General features: G+C 41.6%; 1 protein-coding gene and 1 long non-coding RNA gene across 2 annotated transcripts in view; one reads left to right on the top strand and one right to left on the bottom strand.

Moving 5' to 3' along the window:
- The window catches only part of LOC104152011 (DDB1- and CUL4-associated factor 12), a 32,528-nt gene extending 12,016 nt beyond the window's left edge, over nt 1-20,512 (top strand). Inside the window, exons 5-9 of the mRNA XM_068928343.1 lie at nt 3,395-3,588; nt 4,673-4,738; nt 5,197-5,359; nt 9,039-9,223; nt 10,012-20,512. Of these exons, the coding sequence (XP_068784444.1) occupies nt 3,395-3,588; nt 4,673-4,738; nt 5,197-5,359; nt 9,039-9,223; nt 10,012-10,170 (767 nt within the window). The 3' untranslated portion in view covers nt 10,171-20,512. The remainder of the gene's footprint in view (nt 1-3,394; nt 3,589-4,672; nt 4,739-5,196; nt 5,360-9,038; nt 9,224-10,011) is intronic.
- The window catches only part of LOC138064675 (uncharacterized), a 36,504-nt gene that overhangs the window by 5,285 nt on the left and 9,134 nt on the right, over nt 1-22,085 (bottom strand). The gene's annotated exons all lie outside the window — the stretch shown is intronic.

The raw sequence follows: 22,085 nt of genomic DNA on the forward strand, positions 1-22,085 counted from the left end.
TTTCTATTCTGGAATGCCATTTCTTTCTGCTGTCTGAAGGGAGCTTATGATTAGACAACTTAAGTAACTTAAGTGGGATGAATCTGAACCCAGGTGTCTGAGCCATGCGATGTCATCACTAAGCTGTTTTTTAGTGTTTCACACTGCAGAAAGTGCCTTTAAGCCCAGTTAATTTAGATTCTTTTCTTGAAGCATGCCTCGAACTGTAAATAACCATTCCCACTGCAAAAAAAAAAAAGATTAACAGTCCCTGAGACCCTGGATGGAGCCATTTCTGGGGATGAGAAGTGAAATCTTAAGGAGCCTGTTACTGTGCGCTATCTGCAGTTCAGAACTTTCAAGCTCTGAGTGTTGTATGTTGCTTAATCTTGATATATCTTTTTTGTATCCGAGACTGGTATTCTATTTGTAAGAGGTTGTTTGGGGTCTGTTTTGAGTACAGCTACATTTAAAGCCACTTGGAACTACCATGGCTGTTTAAACCATTCTCTGTCTTAGAGTGGTACTTAGTTTTATTTGCAGGGCCCTGGTCCTAATTTTTTTTTTCCTATTATGAAAATGACTGTTCTTCAATAGATGGTGCTGTGATAGGGTCACTAAACTTAATGAGTTACAATTAAGGACTCTGCAACAAGAGGAAGAACTTCAAGAGGAGTATTGGTTAACAGTTAATAATTTCAGAATTCAGCAGAGCAGTATTGGTTTCCTGAAAAATGCTTTGAAAGACTATGATTAATGAAAAGTCAGTTTGCAATATCTGCCCATTTGTCTAAGTATATATATTTATTCCAGCAGTTAGTACAGAAACTTGTAATCTAAAAGGTCAGTTACTGACTTTTTAGTAGCTAGATTGACAGTGTAACTTATTAAAGTATTATTTACTCAGTTAAAGGTAACAATACCAATATGCTAATAAATTGCTTTAATATATTAGTCTTTCTCTGACTGCATGTAGTGCTCCATGCAGGGAGGTGTCAGACTGCAGATGACAAAAAATAACTCCCATTTAAAAAAAAACTTAAATTGTTAATTTGGTAAGTTTTTCCAAAAAAAGTGGCTACTCTTGAGACTTGATTTTTTTTTTTCAATTTAATATAAATACTGATCCTTCTAAGCCTCCAAACTAAAATCTGTATTAACAAAATCATTTAAAGTCGGCTAGTAAGCCTGAACAGTTAGAGAAGATTACAGGTGCTCAGGGGAAAGATAAGGACCCAATGGAATAGAGAAGCCCAGTATGTGAAATTGAGCCGTGCTCCTCTGAACGTTTTCTGTATGCTCGAGCATGGAAGTGTGAGTAGAATAACGCCCTGTCCCCTATGCTGTATGAAGTTTCAGATAGGATGTACTTGCTAATCTCCAGACTTGCGATACACCAGGGAAAAATCTTCTAAATGCAGTTAGAAAGGCTGATTGCTGAAGTGAGTTCTTCAGAACTTTGCTGATGGTCCTAATCAGGAAGAAATAATGGCAACTAACTTCTGAGCTGTTCTATTGCCTCAGGTTGAAATTACATTTGTATCTGAAAGTGTGGAACAGCAAATATTTGAACTTAAGACACTGGCTAGGAATTATCAAATATCTGTATTTAAATTGAGGAACTAAAGACAAATTCTTGTCACCTGAGGCAGGTTAAACGTCACAAGAGGAGAGGCGTCTGGTCCCATGGCAGATTGCACTGAGCCATGTCATTTAGCCTGAGGTTAGAGATTTGGCAGTATGTTTTCTCATATGGGTATTTGTACTTTCTCAAAGGTTTGGATACCTCCAAAGAGGACCAGGGGCTTGGTTATTCCTCTTGCTTGTGTTAATTTCAACAAGAAAAAGGCAAGGATCTGCTTCTAAAATGTGCAGCAGCAAATTTAGCTACTCCATAAGCATAAAATTAAACTTCTGGACCTAAAACAGCCTTGACTGAAGGAGAATGCCAGTTGCTGTACTGACTGGGCGAAAAGATTTTCATGGCAAAAACATCAGATGGGATGAGTAATTCCCAGGATGACGTGAGCCTAGGGTAACAAATGATATTCTCCTTGGCTTCAGGGCTAACCAGTTGAACAGCATACACTGACTTTTTCCCTTTGTTAGGACTATTAAAAGGGACAGCTTCGTCCTAAAGCATGTCAAGATGCTTAGAAATTCTACTGCTGAGTGTTCAGCCTCCATAGCAAACAAGATTATGTGCCATTAAAGCCATGAGCATGTAAATTGGGTGGCAGGATGTAGTGTCACGTGCTACCTGCTGCTATGCAGTGCCATTAGGAAGCTCTTTTGTATTTGTCTGTAGTAGGTGATTGTGGCAAATGACTGGACCCACCTGGGAGGAGGAGGCGGCGGCGGCTAAGTCACCTCTGCTGTGCTGGACAACCAGTATTGCAACAGCATGTTTTGGCTCCTTAATGCTTAACTGTCTCTGCAGCTTATTTCTCAGAAGATATGATGTACCAAAACCTGTACATTTAGTCTGATGCTTACGTGGATATTTAGTTTTTTCCAGCATCTTCAAGACAGGAAATATTTCTTAGGCATTCCCTGTGAGGAAAGGAGGGATATATTTTTTTCACATCGTATATAGAAGAAATTGAGGTACCTGTCAGATCGGCAAAGCTGACTTAAATGGAAGTGAGTTGTCTAAATGCCAGAGCAGATTGATATTAGGTCTTGGGTTAAACCTGTGCTGATCTATCAACCAAAGACTTTGGTCAGCTTTCTTCATCCAGTGTTACTCCTCTTGATTCATATTTTGGATTAATATCTTCAAAATCAGTAGAAAAATAAAATGAGTTCTTGCTTGCTCGGCCCCAGTTACTGCATTGTGTCCTTTTTCAGAAAAGGTGTTGCATGGGTTTAAGGAAAATAACTTTTAAAATTAGACTTGATCCAAATCTGTACGAATTGTGGCTTAAACTAGCCGTTTCTGTTCAATTCACAGCAGTGTGTACACATACACATGCATAGAAATCAAATGATCCAAAGCTGACGTAAAACCTAATTGGGAGTTTTTTAGAGCTTTTTTGCATTGGTTGAACGGGCTCGGTCAATCTCAGTCTCGGAACGCCGGGCTAAATGTGCACAGCTGCTGTTCTAGCCATCCTCTGAGTTCATTCCATGTGTGAATTTGTAAGGATGATTGTACAGGATTGCCTCTCCTGATGACTGCTAGTCAGTTTGAAAATAGATGAGGTGATTGTAGCTGCTTAAAAGGCGTGTAGCCATTGGCAGATCTTAGTGAGTTCACAATGCTCTGAACCTCATAGCTTAGTAAGATTTTTTTGTTAGTTCTTATTAAACCAATAAAAATACTATTTTTTTTCCTTTTTTCAGATTCTCTTTATTTATTTATTTATTTTTAATGGCAGAAATTGTGAAATGTTGTTGTGGGCTATTTATGCAGGTTCCCGGGATGGTTCGATGGGTCTCTGGGAGGTCACAGAGGATGTGCTGTCCAAAAGTGATGCCAGGCATAATCTTTCTCAAGTTCCTGTCTATGCCCACATAACACACAGGGCTCTGAAGGATATTCCCAAGGAGAACACCAATCCTGACAATTGCAAAGTTCGAGCATTGGCTTTCAACAATAAGAATAAGGTCAGTAAGATAAGGTGATTGAGAAAAGTCCTAAAAGTGTCCATATGTGTTTTTTAAAAAAGTGATTTACGTCAAATATACTGGAGATGCAGCCTGATTCTTCCGCATCCTCCTTATCAGATGACCATCTTCATCTATTTGTGTTTCTGCCCAAAGTGAACAGAGAAGACCTTGGGGGTGGGAGGGTGGAATCAGAGGGAACAGTTTTCCTGTTTGGCTTTTAGTCTCGCACCTTAGGTGTGCGTGTATGGGGGAGTAAGGGGAGGGGTGTTTACAAGAAGTTGAGAGAACACCTCTTGCAGCTTGGCTCCTGCTCTTGGTGCTTTCCCCACTTTCATGAAGACTAATGCACATTCAGGTAGTTCCTGGTTTGATGGCTGAATTGTTACTGGATTGCTCAGCAAGTGAGGTGACTGACACAGGACAGACACCACTACTTGGTTTGGTGTTATTTTGTTGGCGTGTGACAAACACTGAATGTGAACCTCCCCTGTGCTGATGTTCTGTTGTTATTAGGGATGAATCCCACTGAGGGAAGTGGGAGCAGCAGTTCTTTCTCTGCTACTTTTGTTTCTGTCCTCAATGAACAGGGAGGGTTTGGAGCAAAGACTGTCCTTTCTGAAGGAGCCACAGTGCTTTTGTCTGCTTTATTTTATACTATAGCTATTAATGAATCTCCCCTGTGATGCAGACCTCATCTAGCATTTTCAGTAGAGTAGAGTAGGGCCTGGAAATAAATGGTTACCTCAGAGTAGGAACCAGCATGGGAGCTGCTGAAGAGAATTGCCAGCTCTAGTTTGTACTGTGCAATGATTCATTATTTGATTGTTTGTGTAACTAGATTTATATAGTTGTTTGAAGTTATTATTTGGTTATTTACTGTTTTACTGACTCTTATTTTACCTGGCACCTTTGTGCTATATTGCATTCTGTCAATCATAATCAGTATAAAATGAAAACTTCTCTTAGTAATTGTGTACAGGATTATGGATGAGTTCAGCCTGGAATATGCAGCCTGCCTCATAGTCTTGAGTTTGTAAGGACATGTATCATACAGCAGGTAACTCTCCTGGTTTTTTTATAGGAGCTGGGAGCTGTGTCCCTAGATGGATATTTTCATCTTTGGAAAGCAGAACATACACTGTCAAAGGTACTTTTCTTTTTGGTGTTAAATTTCAAGAATGATCTAGCAATTAAGGCTGTTCTCTACTTTCAGTCTCCTTCAAATGCTTGAAGAATGTACAGCAGTGTCTGTAAAATACTTAAGCTTAATGTTAAAGTGTCCTAAAAATTAAACTTGAGGAGAAGCTCCCTGTTCCCTTATTTTGGAAGATGGGAGGTGCTCTTAGCTTTTTCTCATTTTGGGTGAGCTGGAGTTCACTGTTTTGTAGAGTATGATGAACACTTGATTAGCTGTGTTCATAAAGGCAGTTGCACTGGTTTAACTTTGATTAACTTATTTCCTTTCCCTCATTTTGTGATGAACTTCTTTCCTAACTGCATTTTGCTTTTTCTCTGCAACTTCCTTGACCATAGCTAATATAATTGTTTTATTAACTTGTTGCTCTTTTTAAATATTAGACTGATTTTTCTTTCTTGTGTTTCCAGTTACTTTCCACAAAGTTGCCATACTGCAGGGAGAACGTGTGTTTGGCTTATGGTCAGGAGTGGTCAGTGTATGCAGTAGGATCACAGGCACATGTCTCCTTCCTGGATCCAAGGCAGCCATCTCACAACGTTAAATCCGTCTGTTCCAAAGAACGAGGCAGTGGTAAGGAACTTCTCAAATGGTGCTTCAAACAGTTTGCTTGCAGAAGTAGCACTTAAGGCTGCAGTAAGACAAGGGGCTAATAGGTAGGAAGGCTTTTTCATACGACCAAGTAAAACATCAGTAGTATGTGTAGGTTTTGCTTTTACACCAATATTACTTAAAGCAAACTAAGAGCATCTCTGAAATCAGGTGATAGACAATATTAGCTCTTTCATCGTGCCCAGCTAAATTGTACACCATCCAAACAGTACTGAACTTTTGAAAGTGTACTTTCTAGTTCCACTGTCTTTTCTCTAAGTTTGTTACTAACGCTTCATTTGAAAGCAAATCCGGTGTTTGCACCGCTATTAATATTTTCTGTTGTTGCACTTTTCACTGGGAATGGAAGAAAAAATATTTTCTGCTCTATGCTATCATATCGGGAGTCTGTGCTATGACTAAATGCTTTCTTTGCAGTTTCAAAGCCATGAATGTGACTTTCAGTATTCAATGTATTTTTTGCCTCAAATATACAAGAGCTCAATCTTAAATTCACTGCAGATTTGAGTGCTCTGTTCTCCTTTTCTGATGTGGATGTACTCTGCACTTGAACCATACACCAGGGCTTTGTGTGAGGGCTCGCAGGGTGGATGGTCCTGTATGCTTCTCTCCAAGCCTTTTATTTTGAAGCATGAAAAGGCACTGTGGTGTGATCTGCTACTTAATCCACACTAATCCATGACTAATAAGTTGCAGTCCTTCTTTAGCTAGGCTCTGAGCACCCATCTCTTTTTCATCAGGCAAGTTACCAAAATGGAATGCGTGTAGACAAATATTAGTACCCTTATGAATAAAACTTTCCTGGAGTTTGAGCAATGCTGTATAGATATGTCAGGGTCCGTTTCTTTCATTTACGGGAGGATTTTCTAGAATATGAGAATTGGACAGCTTGCCAGCAACAGTCTTTGTCCCAAACCACTGTCAGTGAGGGTACTGTGGAGCCTGTTACTCTTTACTTTTACTATCATACTTTTATTCTTCTTCTTATTATTATTATTGGTGCTGTGGTGCAGGAACTGAAGTAATATTACTTCCCAAGATGGTGAGTGTTGCCACTTGTTTTGATCCCCCTGGGACTTGGTGCTGTGCAGCACCTCTAGAAAGTAGGCTGTTGATTGTTGGACTAAATCTAGGTTGACTTTTAAGTGCTCTGAACTGTTACTATGTACTTTCTTCTTCCAGATGCACCTGATGAATGTGGCAAGTCCACGTTATCTTCAGATCATTAGTGTCATTGTACACAAAAGCAAGCCAGAGAAAGGTTGTAGTTTATTAAGACGTGAACTGGGGCTGGTATTTCCCCACTGTTCCCCACTGTAACAGCTGTTCTATGTAATATAAAAAGGCAGTTAATGCATTTTGGTGTCTCTTTTAAGCGTTGCCTTCTCTAGCAATTTTAGGTGAAAAAGCAGGGCTCTGAACTCTAGATCTTGATCTGCAGGAGCGCTTGCTTTCTCTTTGGCTGACGTACAGTGCATTGTTTTGTGTTCTTTCATACTTCAGTGATGACTTTATATCCTGAAGGCAGCAGTGTTACATAGCGGATAAAGCATGTGCAGCACGGGCCTAACTCTTTTCTTTGGATAGAGTGCGCTACTGCATCTTCACTTTCTTATGGGGAACGTATAGCTTCTCTGACTCTCAAGAGTGAGACTCCATTTGCTACCTTAAATATTCCAGGTCTCACATAGTACAGTGCTGGGTATGTTGGAGGGCTTAATTTGATCAGCTGTAGGCACAGGTTGTTCTTTTAGTTTGATGTGAATGATTAATCCTAGATACTTCAGCCTCTTAGGAACTGATTAGAAGTGCTGTTCTTGAAAGCGTGCTCTAAACATCCTCTTAGTAGTGGGTGTGTCACTGATTCCTTCAGTTAATTTTTTGATCTTAAAGATCCATGGTCTGTTTCTGTTAAGCAAGCGTTCTGCTGGGTTGCTTATCAAGAGCACTTTGCTACCAAGCTTTGCCTATTTTCCTCTTGCTCAAGCAACTGGTCTCACTGATTGTACCAGCTTAAAGCCTTCTGAAAGCGCTTGCCTGCCAGAGCCAGGCCCTTGTGATAGGAAAAGAGATGTCTCTGACCTGTTCAGATGCTTTTGCAGTTCTGTGAATGAAATAAGTTCTTGAATTATATTCACCAGATCTAGCAGGTGCGAGACTTGCACAGTGTTTTCCCACCCAGTAAGCTAGATTTTAGCGAAGACCTACCTCGCATCTTAAGCACAGCAGTGGGGCCTTGCCTGATCAGAGTATGTGTCACAGATCCACGTGGCTGTGGATATAACAGCAGGTTGTGGAGGTAGAAGGAGAAGTATGTGTTTCTAGTTGGGACTCTGTCTAAAGAGGGTGGGATGCTCCCTGGTACTGCATCCGTGCCTTTTAGATGTTCACAGTTGCATGCCCTGCTGAATATATTCCAATATCGGACAATTTTGGTGACTTTTAATACCACTTGGTTAATATAGTGATGGCAGTTGGCATTTGGGTTTAGCTGGCATAGTAATTCACTTTTTCGCCTCCTGTTTGGATGCTTACTTTGGCTTTGTTTCAGTGGGTTTTTAGTCTTATTTGGAGTAACAACAGTATTTATAACCTTGCATCATGTTGTGCGGGCACCAGAAACCCTAAATGAGGTGGGGTCTAATCTGTGTAAAAGAGCAGTTTGGTAGAGTGTACGCACAGCACAAACATTTTGTGCAGTAAATAGTGAAGAAATGACAGGGCTTTTAGCAAATCATAAATTCCTACATACAGAAACCCCCTGAGACTTTTAGAAGGATCCTTGTTTCGTTGAGGATTCAGATGCAGATTTTGTGAAAGCAAATGTACTCCTTTTACTAAGCCTAATATATCAGCTGGAATGTGCTAGAGTTTTGCTTATACTGGAACCTTGTTGTGGTTTCCCATGTGCTGGTGAAACGTGGTATTGCTTGATACCTAGCCTTTTCATTGCTAGGTGAAGTGCTAAGCAGGACAAAACATACACCTTACGAAAATGTAAGGTGCACTTGCCTGAGAATATTTGAGTAGCGATAGCCTCAAAGTTATTTAAGAGTTTGACCTATCCGAGCAGGGAAGAGACTAGTGATTATTACAGTTATGCTTGCATACAATTATCCTGCCTGCAGCTGATCAGCAAAATAGACTTGGTATCAGCTAGGACAGTAATTCTGCTCACGTGGTCATTATCACAGTTTGGCAGGTAGATGGGGTGTGAGTTCATGGAGGGAAACCAGTATGAAATTCTTTCCGCTGTGTGTTGTCATGCACTTTCTCATAGTGTGTTCACTTAGAGCCTCTTCTCATAGACAGAACAAAGCTTCTCTTGATCTTAAAGTGCTCGTGATCCTTGCTTACTTGCCGCAGCTGGGGCCTGCTGCGAACGAAGCTTCTTACTATGCACCATCCGTGTAGCTGATGGCCTCAGCAGAGAAGGGAAGCAGTATATATAATTGGACCTTCTGCTTCAGTAGCATAAATGGGATTTACCTGCACTACTTCATAGTGGTGGGGACACTTATGTGCTGGAGGGAATAGTAGAAGCAGTTTCACTTAAAGAGAAATAGACATCAAGCAGCAACACTGCAGAGTCAGAGTACGCATCTTCTTCACTGGATTTTATGTCCTTTCTTTCCGACAGGTATTCGGTCAGTGAGCTTCTATGAGCACATCATCACGGTGGGAACAGGGCAAGGTTCCTTATTGTTTTATGATATCAGAGCCCAGAGGTTCCTGGATGAAAAGCCTCCACGTGCCTGCTATGGCCAGAAGCAGAAACTAGGAGGAAGTGAAATTCTGAAGTTGACTACTGGGAAAGGTTGGCTGGTGAGTAGCTTGTAGCTGTAGGAGTCCTTTTATGTGAGAGTGCTACTGGGCCTGAACTAGTTCCATTTACAGTAATGGGAGCTATTGTATGAAATGAGTCCCAGTAAAACAGTGATCATGTGGCTAACTGATAACTGTAATCAGGAAGAGTAAGAACTCTTGCAGAAATGTTTTCTGCAAAAGCTGTGTGCAAGTGTATGGAATATGAGTGTAAGGCACGAAAACTTCTTTTCCCATGGATTGATTTATAAATGGACTAAATATTACCTTTATACTTTCAGAATGTAATCTGACTTCTGATTTTTCAATACCTCATGTATGAATACATTGTCCTTTATTTTAAAAAGTGCCAATCTAACATAGTCCACAAGGTAAAGGAGACAATTGTGTACAGTTTTAGAAATCACAGCTTCTTGAAATAGTACCATGGCAGGCACTTGATTCCTGTATGTTATCATTAAGCAGTTAGTGGCTTTTCTATCATTGTGGTGTAACTTTTTAAAACTAATGAAACTTGATACCTTTTCCTTCCCCTATCCTGGCCAAAAAAAAATTGTGGCGTAAACGTGCTCAGAAAAAGCTTCAGGAAGTCTCTGGTATCTTCCATTTCAGATTGATCTGTCTGAAGCATCAGGGTGTTTTCGAGGAATATTAATATTTTTAGGCTTTGGAAAGCATCTTCCAAAGTATCTAGGTAGATACTTTGGGAAGTATCAACCCAAAACAAAGCTTTGGGTTTTGTTTGGGTTTTATTGGCAACAATAACAATCTGAACTTTCCTTTAACAGAATCATGATGAAACCTGGAGGAATTATTTTTCTGACATTAATTTCTTCCCAAATGCTGTTTACACCCACTGCTACGACTCGTCTGGAACGAAACTCTTTGTGGCAGGAGGCCCCCTTCCATCAGGACTTCATGGGAATTACGCTGGTCTCTGGAGCTAATAACTCTTTACAAAAGCTGATCTCTACACAGATTTCCACTTTTCCTTTTTTTAACAAAGAAATTGTGTGATACCATTGATTTCTGATTTAAATGCAAGTTATTTTTTGGCAGAGTTTTCTGTTGGTCTCCAACAGTTTTGTACATCTTTTTGAACCAGTTTTTTGCTTTAACCTCCTTGATCCTTTATATGAAGGGTTTTTGAAATCCCTTTTTATTGTATTTACTCCAAATGACTCTTCCCCCACATTTAGGCTATCTTGGCCATATGCCCCCTCCCCTATTTTGCCGTGAGGTAGGATTCCTTTCTTATAGAGTGGTTGCTCCTGGGCTTTCTGTGAAAGTCTAGGGGCTGTGTGTGTGCAGGTACTTTGTCAGTTACATTACCTGGAGTGAGGACTACTTGTAATTAAAAAAAAAAAAATATTAAAAATATTTATAAGAGATAAGCTACTACTTTATCTGCAGAGCCTGGCCGAGGCCTGAGTTGATCTTATTTTTTAAAAGTACAAGTCTAATGACACTGTTTATATGTAGCCCAAACTACAGAAGTGTATCTCAACAGTGTATTTGTATTTGAATTGTAGTTTTCAGCAGTGCCAGGAGCAAAACCTGATCTTGTTTGTTCTCTGCCTATCCCAGGTATCAGCTTGCACAACTGGGGTTTCAGAGTAGGCTTGTTCTGCAGCATGGCTGTTGCAGGGCAACATCACATCAGAACTGAAGGTTGAGGCTTACAGAGGTGCTATGAGGAAATGGGGGCTAGGGACATGAGTTGTCTTGTCAATAAATGAATTAAAGCTAACCATATTCCAGATGAGCTAAGGCTCCTGAGTACACTGCTGTGGCAGCTCATGGGTTCCTAGTAGTCTGCCTAAAACCCAGGATCTTTTTTTGTCCCGGGTCAAGGAAATATTCTCAACCCCACTTTAGCTCTTCTGGTTAGTTGTTAGGATAGTTGTTAACCAGTGCCTCTAGCAAACCAATGGAAAAAATAAATTGTTCTTTTCCCTAAGGTCAAAAAGTGTATCTCATACTTTCCAATGCAGGCTGGAAGCTTAGCATGTAGCAAGATAACTTGCCGTTAGCTCATCTTTGCGTTAGCATCTGTTATCATCCTGCTTGCTATAGGAGATATTCAGCCTTTCCCCAGAGTCCCCTGCCTTCATTCTGCATTCAGACTCCCTTGAACTTTACCTAGGATTGTGGATAGGGAGAATAGGTGTGTGCATTCCTGAAAGAGGAGGAGGATCTTATTGAATACTCAGCTGAAACGCAAGGCTCCAGGGTGCTCTTCCTGGTCTTCTAGCAGGCACTAGGAGCTTTGGGCTTGTTATTGATGCTTCCATCCTCTTCTGGGATGAATGTGTTCTCCCTGCCCCCATCACTGGCAGAGTGGAAAATGTGCCTGTACCTTGGCTGCTTGGGTGCCAAACGGGCAGTTTGCTGAAGCTGTGAAAGAAGACAAGGCAGGGGCACGTGCTCTGTTCTCCTGTCTCAGCTGGAGAGTACAGCCACTGTGGTAGAGTAGCAAGAGTCCCTTAAGCAGTTTCTGCCAGACTTACTGGAGCTAGTCAGCCCATGTCCTTAAAGGCCCTCTTGTCTTTTTGTACTCAGTGTCTCCATCAGTAATGCCAAGCAGTGAGGCTCTGGCTTCATTTCTAGTTGGTAGGGAAGTTGAGACTTGGATGAAAATCCTGTTAGGAATGCAGTTCTGTCCCATCTGAGTGGAAGTCAGGGCAAGAGAAGAGATGTGCACCTGTTCCAGAAATATAATTTACTTAAACTGAGCCCTGACATGGGTGCTTGACAAAGATTTTTGCTGCATTTCATAATTCTACTTCCGTTGTGGGCTGGCTGCTTAAACTGATTCAATTCACAGCACTGTATGCTTAGCTATTCAGGTTTTTCTCAGAAAAGTGGCCATTACACCACGGAGTAGTGAATGATCTCTCCCATGTTCTATTTTATTTAGAGTTGTTCATTGTTTTTTTTAAATAATATTGTAGTGTCATTTATGTTGTTCTGTGATGGCAATGTATTGCTTTGGTGATTTTAGAAGATTTGAAGAGAGGAAATATGCAGAGGAAAAAAAATGAAGTACGGTAGGATGTATTTTTCTGGGATTACTCCTTCAGCTGCTGTGTAAGATGACTCCTGTTGCAGGGGACATATTCTGCTCAGCTCTTTTATTTGGCCTTCATTTAAGTGGTGTTTTTCTTTAAAGTGGACATGGGTCTACTTTAGCCTCCTTCAGTTTTTTAGAAACAACAGTTAATAGTTAGGCACTTAGTGTCACTAGTGTCAAAGGATGTTGATCTATTTCTAGCCCTGATGTTGATCTGTTAAACTGAAACATTTCAGGTCTGAGCAAGGGGGCAAAGAGGGGTGTTCGTGTGGCCTGAGTTTCGGCACCCAAATTTGGAAGCTGATCTTCTTAAAGTAGGCTGAGCCTTTAGTTTACTGCAGGGGACAGCTCAGCACCTCTGGAAAGTGTCTCTCTGACTGATCTCCCCAAGGTACTTAATTTGTGGTCCTAAAGCCTTGCGGTTTGAGAGCCTTTTTTCTCCTTTCCGCCCCCCCCCGCCCCCCCTTTTTCTCCATAGGAACCTTAGGAGAATTTTTAGAATCTGGACAGTGTTGTCAAATCCCCTTGAGTTTCACAGCCTTCTGTGTGCTCTGTTTCCAGAGCATCCCCCTCAAGATAACCTCTCACGTGGAGGGAGCCAGCCTTGTTGCATTGTGGAAAAGTCCATTTAAAAACTAGAAACAAACTAGATAGTACTATCAAGCATGCAAATGAATTTGAGGTAGAAAACTTCACTTCCAGTCTGTTCCAGTGGTTTTAAATGCTTGTAATAATACAGATGTTGTGTTTCAGAATACTGTGTTGAGTGTCCTTTTAAGGTAGACACATGAGCCCTGCAGGCTGAAGCCATGTCACTTTCAATCCATTCACTGCTAGAAACTGAGAAAAGGAAGAGAAAGGAGATGATATGCCAGCTTATCCAAGTGTAAGTTATAGGAGAAATGGAAGAACGCAGACTTCCTCACTTGATGCAGCTGTGTTGTCCTACTGATTTAGGTAACAGAACTGAAATCTAGGGTTGTGGTGAGAAAGGCAGAGGCTTCCTAATGAAGTACGGGAGAGGTACAGCAAGGAGCCTCTGCACTCAGCATGGACGTGAGTAGGTAGGCATGCCTCATCATGCAGATGGCAGTTACACCCCTGTGATGGATTTAGTCTGACTACACTTCAGTAGTCAGCTCACTGGGCTGTGCTGAGACCCAGTGGTGTTTGAATTTTCAGACTGTCTTAACTTTTACACTGTTTCTTAATGATTTATCTTCCTCAGTCTTTTCTGTCCTCCTTGAATGATCTATTGGTGGTGCCTCTTCCCTCTCAAATCATCCCAGTCTTTATTGCAGCAATATCGTACTTGCGGGGGTGACCTCTGCCAAACAGAAATGGGCCTGCTGACATTTTGACAAGCCATGTTTGAGACCTTCAGTTTGTTCTGTTTTAAACTAGGTAGAACTTTGAGTCTGGCTAAAGCTAGAACTGGGCAGTTGTCATTTTGCATGTTAGCTGACTGATGGGATTGAAGGGAGAGGGAAACCTTTAATCTTAGTAGGAGACTGCCAGACTTTACTTTTTTCTTGCTGCTTACTTTTCAGTAATGCAGGATCTTAGGTGCTGCAGTTGAGTGTAGCAAGCAGTTAATTTTGTCACTCAGTTCTTTTCACTAGACTATCATTTTTGGGGTGTATCTGGGTATTACACTTTCAGTATTCAGAATCACATGCAACCAAGCTAATGTGGGTTCAGCTAATATTGGTTATGGGTTCAGTAGTACCCAGCTCATGAGTAACTGGGTAGCAGCCCCTCAATAGCTATCAGGTATTATGTGATGGACGCTCCTGAGGAAGTAAAAGCTGCTTCGCCACATTAGCCTGAGCATAGCAATGAGGGTTATTCACACTCTCTTTCACTAGACCTTATTCCTAGTAATTCCTCCAGCCTTTCCCCTTGTACAGGCCAAGGAGAATTGCTGCTGCTCTCCCCAGGTGCTTTCTGGGATTGTTTTAAGGAAGTGAGTGAACTGCAGTCCATTTCTGTTTGGTTCCCTCATCAGTCTGCTGGTGTTAGTGCAAGGTGAATAAATTATAAAAAAATAGTCAATAGGTGTTTGTTTCTAGTTTCAATTGTTCTTTTTCCACAAAGATCCATTTGAAGGCACGTTGCAGGAGCACCCAGTGATCTTACTGCATTTAGTCTGTCCACAAATGTTACATTTACGTTGTGGGAGAGACTTGTGACTGACTTAATGAGGGAGACCCCTAAACTTCGTTATGGAGAAATGTTTTCCACCTCCTTTTGAAATCTTCGGCAGTTTTTGCATCTTAAGGATTAACAGACTTGTATACCAGTTACTTCTCTCTGAAACTTCATCCTCTTCTGTCATCTGAGCACTTGCTTTGTAGAAAGCTTGTAGCTGCAGAGACTAAGATTAAAGTTATGATCCAGCTATGTCAAGTGGTGGAGTTTGGTGTCTTAATTTCTGCCCCTCAGCCGAGAAGCACTAGCTGACCTTGTTAATGGATGTCCCTCACCCAGTGCAAATGTGAATTAAATCAGGTTTGGTTAGACTGTTTGTGGAAGCACCCATTTTGTTGGCAAGAAACCAAGAACAGATGGGCTGTCAGTCATTGTGTCTCAGCAAAAAAGTGGCATCTTCCGGCAGCCAGGTGGGAACGCAGAGGTGTGTCTGTGGTAGTCTGATACCGTTATTTTCTTTTAAGCCCACTTTTCGTGATGTCTAAGGCGCTCTTGATTAGCTTATGCCGCAATCAGCGCTGTGACTCAATTACTGAACTTGACTACAGCTAATACAGAGGAATGCTGCTGCTGCTGCAGAGCTGTGTGAAACGCAGACCAGAGTTGATACTCTGACCAGCCCATGCTGAGCCCTAGACTACTCTGCTAGGCATACACAAATTCTCTAGTTTCAAGGCAAGTGAAAATACACCTGTGTGCACTGTTGGCCATCCTGCAGCCATAGTCCATGATGTGACCTTAGCTCAAAGTGCAATTGTCTGATTGCTGCAGAGTCTTCAGGAACTTATAAGACTCTGAAGAACAGACAGCAGGAATTTGTTCATGCTCTAGACGAGGGGGAGTGGAAAGGAGAATACAGCTACATCTTGTTTGAAGGGTTCTCCTGCGTGTGGTCGGTCCTTGGCTTTGCAAGTGAGTACTTCAGTGGGAAGGACAGGCAAGAGGAGACAAGAAAAGAAATGCAGGCCCAATAAAAGGGTTCGGTATTCCTCTCGGGACACCTAAGGAGCGGATGCAAAGCAGGATGCCTCATCATTGCTCAGGAGGTACTTTGTAAAAGGGCTGAATCTGAAATATATTTTCAGAGAGACCAAGTAGATGTCTCGTTTCCCATGTGTAATTTTCAAGGATTTAAAGTAGGAAGCATCTTCCTCTTTGCTTGCAATGCTGGGTTTCTTCATCAAAACCATCTGCTACTTAGCTAATTAAAAGAATGCTCTTGACAGAAAGGAATCTTCCCAGTTAAAAATGGAGTGCCATTTCCTAATAGCCTCTCCCTCTAGTATTGCGCTGGGATTGGTCTGGTCTAAGGAAGTGCACATAGATCTAAAACAGAGTGCCAGGGTTGGTGGAATTGGGAAAGTCTGGGCTGCCTGACCACTTCTGGACACCTCCCCCCTGTCCCCCCCCCCCCCCCCCCCAAGGTAAAACACTTGATTATATACAAATTCTGGTCATTGCATTAAAACCAAAAGAGGAATGTGTAATACACTTGAAGCAGTGTGATATGTTTCTACAGCCCTAGATGTTGATTTTTTTTTTTGACCTCCAAACAAAAATCGTGGAGTCAATGCTTTGTTTTCTTAGGAACTGCTTTTTTAGATTCCCTTATCAAAAGGGAAAATACAGGTGCTGAATCTTACATCTCATTAAACTTGTACTTTTTATTTGCCCACTCACCTGGTTTCCTTTCCCTTTTAAGGCCTCCCACAGTCTCAGGGTATATAAATCACTGACTCATCCAAATAATAACAAAACGGACCAACCAGAGGTTAATGTGCCTTTCTCTTATGGTACCTTGATCTTTGTAAAGTTATCTCAAACTTGTCACTGTCTTAGGGCTGGGTACATGCATTGTCTTTTTCTAAGATATGCGTCCTGAAGTTGCAACAGGTTTGTACTGTTAATCATGATTCATTTGCTTTAGGATGTGGTGTAGACACAAATCAAATGCACTGATTTGTCTTGGGATCAGTCCTTCCTGTGACATTTATCAGTGCTTGCCTGTATGTTAATGTGTACACAAATGCTGGATCTTCCCCATTGCCTATGATTGTACTTGTATACGATGCACAAACTACACAAGGCTTTTTTTAAATGTGCAGTGATCACAACTTGTTGCCTGAGGTTAGGATGTCCTATAGTGAACTGTGTTTTGTTTTGTTTTCCCAAATATATTTAAAGATTCAAAGCCCTGAAAAAAATCAGGACTCGCTGACACTTGCTGGCTTTTGTTCTGAATCCAGGGTCTGATGTTTGTTAACAACTCTTGCAACTCCACCCATCTCACAGAGCCTTTCTCAGCTTGCTATTTCTGTCATGAGCTGTGTCGGAAACAGCACTGGATCCTGAACTATCATAGAAGCTGTCAAGTGAAGTAGTAACAGCTCTCTTCAAATGTAGTGCGCATGTTTTTAAATGTAAGGCAAAACTGTTTAAAACTATTGATGCAGTTTGCAAATTAAGCTGTGGGAAATTGCAGATAGTAAAACTAACATGTCTGCACTTAACAGCTTGTCTTCAGCGTTATCTTGTAAATTTTTCCTCTCTGAAAAGCGATTTTCTTTTTTTTAAAGACAAAGGAATTAGACATTTGGCTTTGTTTCTGAATTTGCAAAAGACATCTTTGTTCTAGCAAACTCAAACTGAGATCTGGAATTTGGGCCAGGTTTCTGTGTCTTGTGCTGTTAGCAGAGGATGGTGTTAACTGAAACGAGATACCCCTTCCCAGTTCTAAGCTTAATCTGATCATGAGAGCATGGGAACAGGAACACTTCCTCAATTGTGGCCTTAAATGGGTATGCACATACGTAACTGAAATTAGGTACAGAATTCTTCTGATCCATTAGGCTACTTTTGTCTTAATCAACACAATTAGTCATCAATGTAGTGAAACTAATCACTGGTGAAGAAGCTTTAGTGTATGTGTATTTCCTGTTCTAACTGTGTCTTCTCTCTGTACCCCACTGGAGATTTAATCGAAAATTCTTTTTTTAGTTTTTGCTAACTCTGGTGTTTCTTACAATTCAGTCAAGTCCCATCTTTATATGCAGTCACTTTTCAGAGTAGAACAGATTGGTTTCACCTTGTTTTGTAATCTTCAGCACTTTCTTCTTTCCCATTTACCTTTCCTCGTTTACCTTTAATAATCAATTCAAAGCTGTTTGCCTAGTCTGAAAAATATCAAGTCATAATAAAAACAAAACGTGGCCCACTGTAGAAAGATCACTTTGTTCTTTTACTGTAAACTTCAGTTACTGTCTGGCTGAATCAAAAGTGGTGACTCCCACTCCTGCAAAATCTGCAGAAGCTGCAATTCTCTTGCATCCATATTGTACAGTTGATGCCAGCAGGTGTGGAAGAGGAGGTGTCCTGCTTCTGCATCTAGTGTTTGTTAAACTGATCCATGGTGCTCTAGTCAAGAGAATTGCACCCTTGGCTCTTTTTCAGGGTCATAACTGAAGACTCATTTAGGGGGCAAAAGCAGAAGGCTCATCACTGACTTTCCGTTGATTCTTGATCCCGTTTGAAGGCTTTCTCCACACATTTTTTTTCTTGCAAAACTGATGGGTTATGAAAAAACTGTGCTACTAATCATAGCTAAACTCTGACCCTGTGCTTAAATGGCCAAAGTTACTGTAATTGGCTTTGGCCAGTGGTAATGCCAAAAGCTGGCTGCCTTCAGAGATGAGCTGATATTTGAATGTTTGAGCAATAGAAGCCTGGGGGTTTTGCTCCATCATGCCTTATGCTTGTATATTGGACTGCAGACTAGTTGCTTCTAGAGTGTTCGAATAGAAACTGCTGGTCGTCCATTTTCAGATGAGGTGTGAAGATGGCATGGGGAAGAACCAGTTTCTTCAGTGGTCAGTCAGTCACTCACTTGTCACTCAAGGTTCCCAATGCACTTTTGTCTCATCTTTGTTTCATCATTTACTAAGAATACTGTGCTTTACTGCTGCCCCCAGCCACCTCCACCTGCTTCTGGCTGGGATGATGGAATGAAAGGGCCTTGTCTGTGGCTCCCTCCACCTGGCTCTTTGTTGAATTAGCACTAGGTATGTGTGCAGGGGTGTAAATGCCACCTGGGATTTACTACTTCAGTTGGCTGCTCTCTAGGCTGCTTTCACAATGCAGGTGATAGCGGGACCATTGCTAAAATGTCTGGATTAAAAAAAAGCTTCTAACAGGGTTTGTCACTCTTGTTCAAATGCTTTGTCTCCATTCTCAGCCTCTTGTCCTGGCCTTGCTCCCTCCTGGCCACCCTGCACCCCACTGGACTCGAACAGGTTCCCTGTTTTCTCTCTGCTTACTGCTTTAGATACCAGTTCTGCAAAGCCCGCAGGCAGGTGTTTGAGCCCCACTGCAATTCACGAGACTTCTGCACCCACTTAAGCAGTATCTTGCTGAATAGGGGCCTTGCTTACAGGCTCCCTATTCATTTTACCCAGTTCTGGATATCTTCCTGAACTGGTATCCTCCTCCTAGTCTAAAGGGCTGTGCTCCAAACTCATTCCTGCTCCATGGGAGAGTTAGTTCCTGCACTACTGGCTATTTCAATTAGGTTGTTTTTATTTTCCCCTTGTTTATTCTGGGGTTCACTGCATATGTACAAAATACTATTGATTTTTTTTCCCTCAACTTTCTCCTGAACATGGTATAGGAGTCCACTCTTTGAGGCATCAGAACTATTTGTCCGCTTCAAGGTGCACAGAAGCAAGGATCTCTTACGTGAACAAGCTTTAGGGAGGAAAAGCAGCTGCATACACAGAATTGGAAAGGTATCTCTGGGTAGACTAGGTAAGGGAGCAGTTTAAGGTTTTTAAATAGAAGAACAGAGAACTGAGTTTTTTGGGGTTTTTTTAAATTGCTTTAACTGGAGGTTTGTCTATGTTTTAATCAACAGAAAGCTGCAATGTATACTGAGGTTTTTGTTGATCAATGCAAAATGTGCCTCTCAACTATAATGCAAAAGTCTGTCTCTGTCTCACTTTGTGTTTGCAATGCAAGAAGTTCAGCTGAAGACTGATTCTTGTTTCTCGCTCTTAAGCGTTAACATCCACAGAACAGTCCTTGCTGGTCTTTCCCAAGCACCATACAGCACTATCTCCCTATTTCACAGCAAAAAAGGGGATTGATTGCATTGAGTACTGGAACCTGCTGAACCTCCTTGGTTTGAGAGACATTTGGAGAGAAGACTTCAGGTTCCACGTGTTTTAAATATAACTTTAAACCAATGCAGCGACTCTTGTCAGATCAGCACCATTTTCTACCTTTCCCTCCATTTAGATGGGAGTATAAAAGCAAACCGAGCAATATGTGATCCAGTTGGTGTGCTTGGAGGTGGAACATGGAGTTTTTGAAATTTGAGGACTGAGAATTTCTCTTGCATGGAAGAACTCAGTGTGGGTACAGAACTTTGGATCTTTGATTACAGCCCTTCTTTCAGCTTGCTAAATGCAAGCAAGTACTTCGAACTCTTCTGGAGATGACTGTCGTAGAAGAGCTGTGAACGTGTAGGCTGGAATTTATCATTTTAGGTCATCTGTGTGTTGCTCGACTACATGGACAATGTATCAGTGATTTTACAGATTGATATCCGTGTGTCAGTCACAAATAACTCTTAATTTGCTGTTTGGGGCAAAACTGTTAATAGATACATTTCCAGATCAAATTAAGAGCCTAATTTTCCATCTTGCATTAACCGGGTTACTGTGTTCACATGCCAGAAAGATGTTGCTCTTTGAAAAAGCATGTTAGTGTGTGTGGCAATGACCCATGCACTTTTTAAATACCTAGATCTCTACATTCTCACCTGAGTATTGTTAACCATGCTGTAGTCTGACAAATGGATCTTTTACTACTGCCCTGTTATATAGAATAATTGTAACTAACTGCAGTTTGTTTTTCCACTACTTGAAGTTGTGTGATCTGAAAATTGGTGAACAAAAAGTATTTGTGCATCTTACTATGGGTATCTCTAAATAAAATGTATTTGTATAGTGTGCTGGCTGATGTATTCCTTTACTTGCTAATCTTCCTGTTGCTAGTAAATCCAGGGCAGGCTGAGAGCAAGCGGCCTTAGGTTTCTCCCTTTAACACTTTGGCCTTTGTGCTTGTGTAGCTGATTCAAAGGAAATAAAATGAACTTTTTTTTTCCTTCATCAGTGATTGGATTGATATCCCAAGGGCAGGTTCTTGGCTTGTTCCTCTTTTTTCTTTGCTCAATATCAGTCCTGTTCAATGAAGAGCTGCAGAATGCTCCTTGACTTCCATAGGAAACATATCTAATGGTACAGCTGGGACTGTTTGGCTCTTTGGTAAAGATCTCAAAGCATCCCCATTCCTGTTCTCTTGTTCTAGTGCTTCATTCCTGCTGAGGTAAGACTTTCCTTTTGGCTGCTTTATTGTCAGAAGAAGGAAATACCTCTTAGGTGTTGGACAGTATAGAATACAAGTATAGGACTAAGTATTTCAGAGATCTTTTGCACCAGAACTGTGCTCTATAGCACTAGATCTGCCACCATCTCCTCATTGCACAGGAGAAGTGGAGATTTCTGTCCAGTGGCCTATCTCACTGCTGCTTTTCCCCTGGCTAGAATTGGGAAGTTGGTGCTGGGGAGATGAGGAATGTTCTTAGACCATCTAGGCTTAAAGCCACGTGCCTGAAAGCAGCTTCTACACCCCCATTTTATTTGCATGGGACCTCACCCTGAAACATTAGTTTCTGCAGTGGCTTGTTGTTGGACAAGCTGCAGCTTGGCATGCAAGCCAGGAGAGATTATTTCTCCAGCTTCACCAACTCTGCTCCCTGGCACTGTTGTAGGTGTTACCGAGGCTTGCTGATGCCTGAAGAAGAAACAAAGGGATGAGGAGTGTCCCAAAAACATGTGAATGCCACCATCCTACTGGGCCTTATAAGAAATTTTTTTGTGAGTTGAAAGATGGAAAAAAAATTTCCCTAGCCCTGGAGATAATGAGTCACACACGTGGTAGGATAGGGCTGAAAAAACACTGGTGGCAGTACAACCTGCAGTTCCTGGCTTCTCTTGTGTTATAGCCATGCATTCAGATGAGCTTGTGCTGTTATCTCAGTATGAAAGTCAGAGGTGAAGTGGTTTTGTTCCTAGACAGTCACCTCTCTGGACAATTGCTACACCTGCTTAATGCAGAATCTGGCCCAAAGCCTGAGCTCTCCTGCCAGGCTGATGCTCTTGTTTCTATCCCTAAGCATTATGAGAAAGGAGGATGAAGGAGCCCTTACTTTAAGCTGTGGAGATGGCTCTGCTGATGAAGGTTATTTAATAAACTCCCAGCTGCATCCAATGATCCATCAGGTACAGCACTGAGATGGGACCTATAAGCTGGCTCATAGGGCCAGAAGGGATAGGGGACGGCTAAGGAGCTCAGGAAGTCCCAAGACAATCAGTACTCATTGTGCTGGGCCTAGATGTGTGTCTCAGCAATGAAGACTCCAGTTCCTCTCTCAGCAGCTGATTCCAGCATTCACCTATTTCATCCCATCCATCTGACCTGCAGGTCCCCTTCCTTTCTCCATTCGCTGTGCAGATGGAGCAC

This window comes from Struthio camelus, chromosome Z (assembly GCF_040807025.1).
Source record: "Struthio camelus isolate bStrCam1 chromosome Z, bStrCam1.hap1, whole genome shotgun sequence".
NCBI classification, from domain to species: domain Eukaryota; kingdom Metazoa; phylum Chordata; class Aves; order Struthioniformes; family Struthionidae; genus Struthio; species Struthio camelus.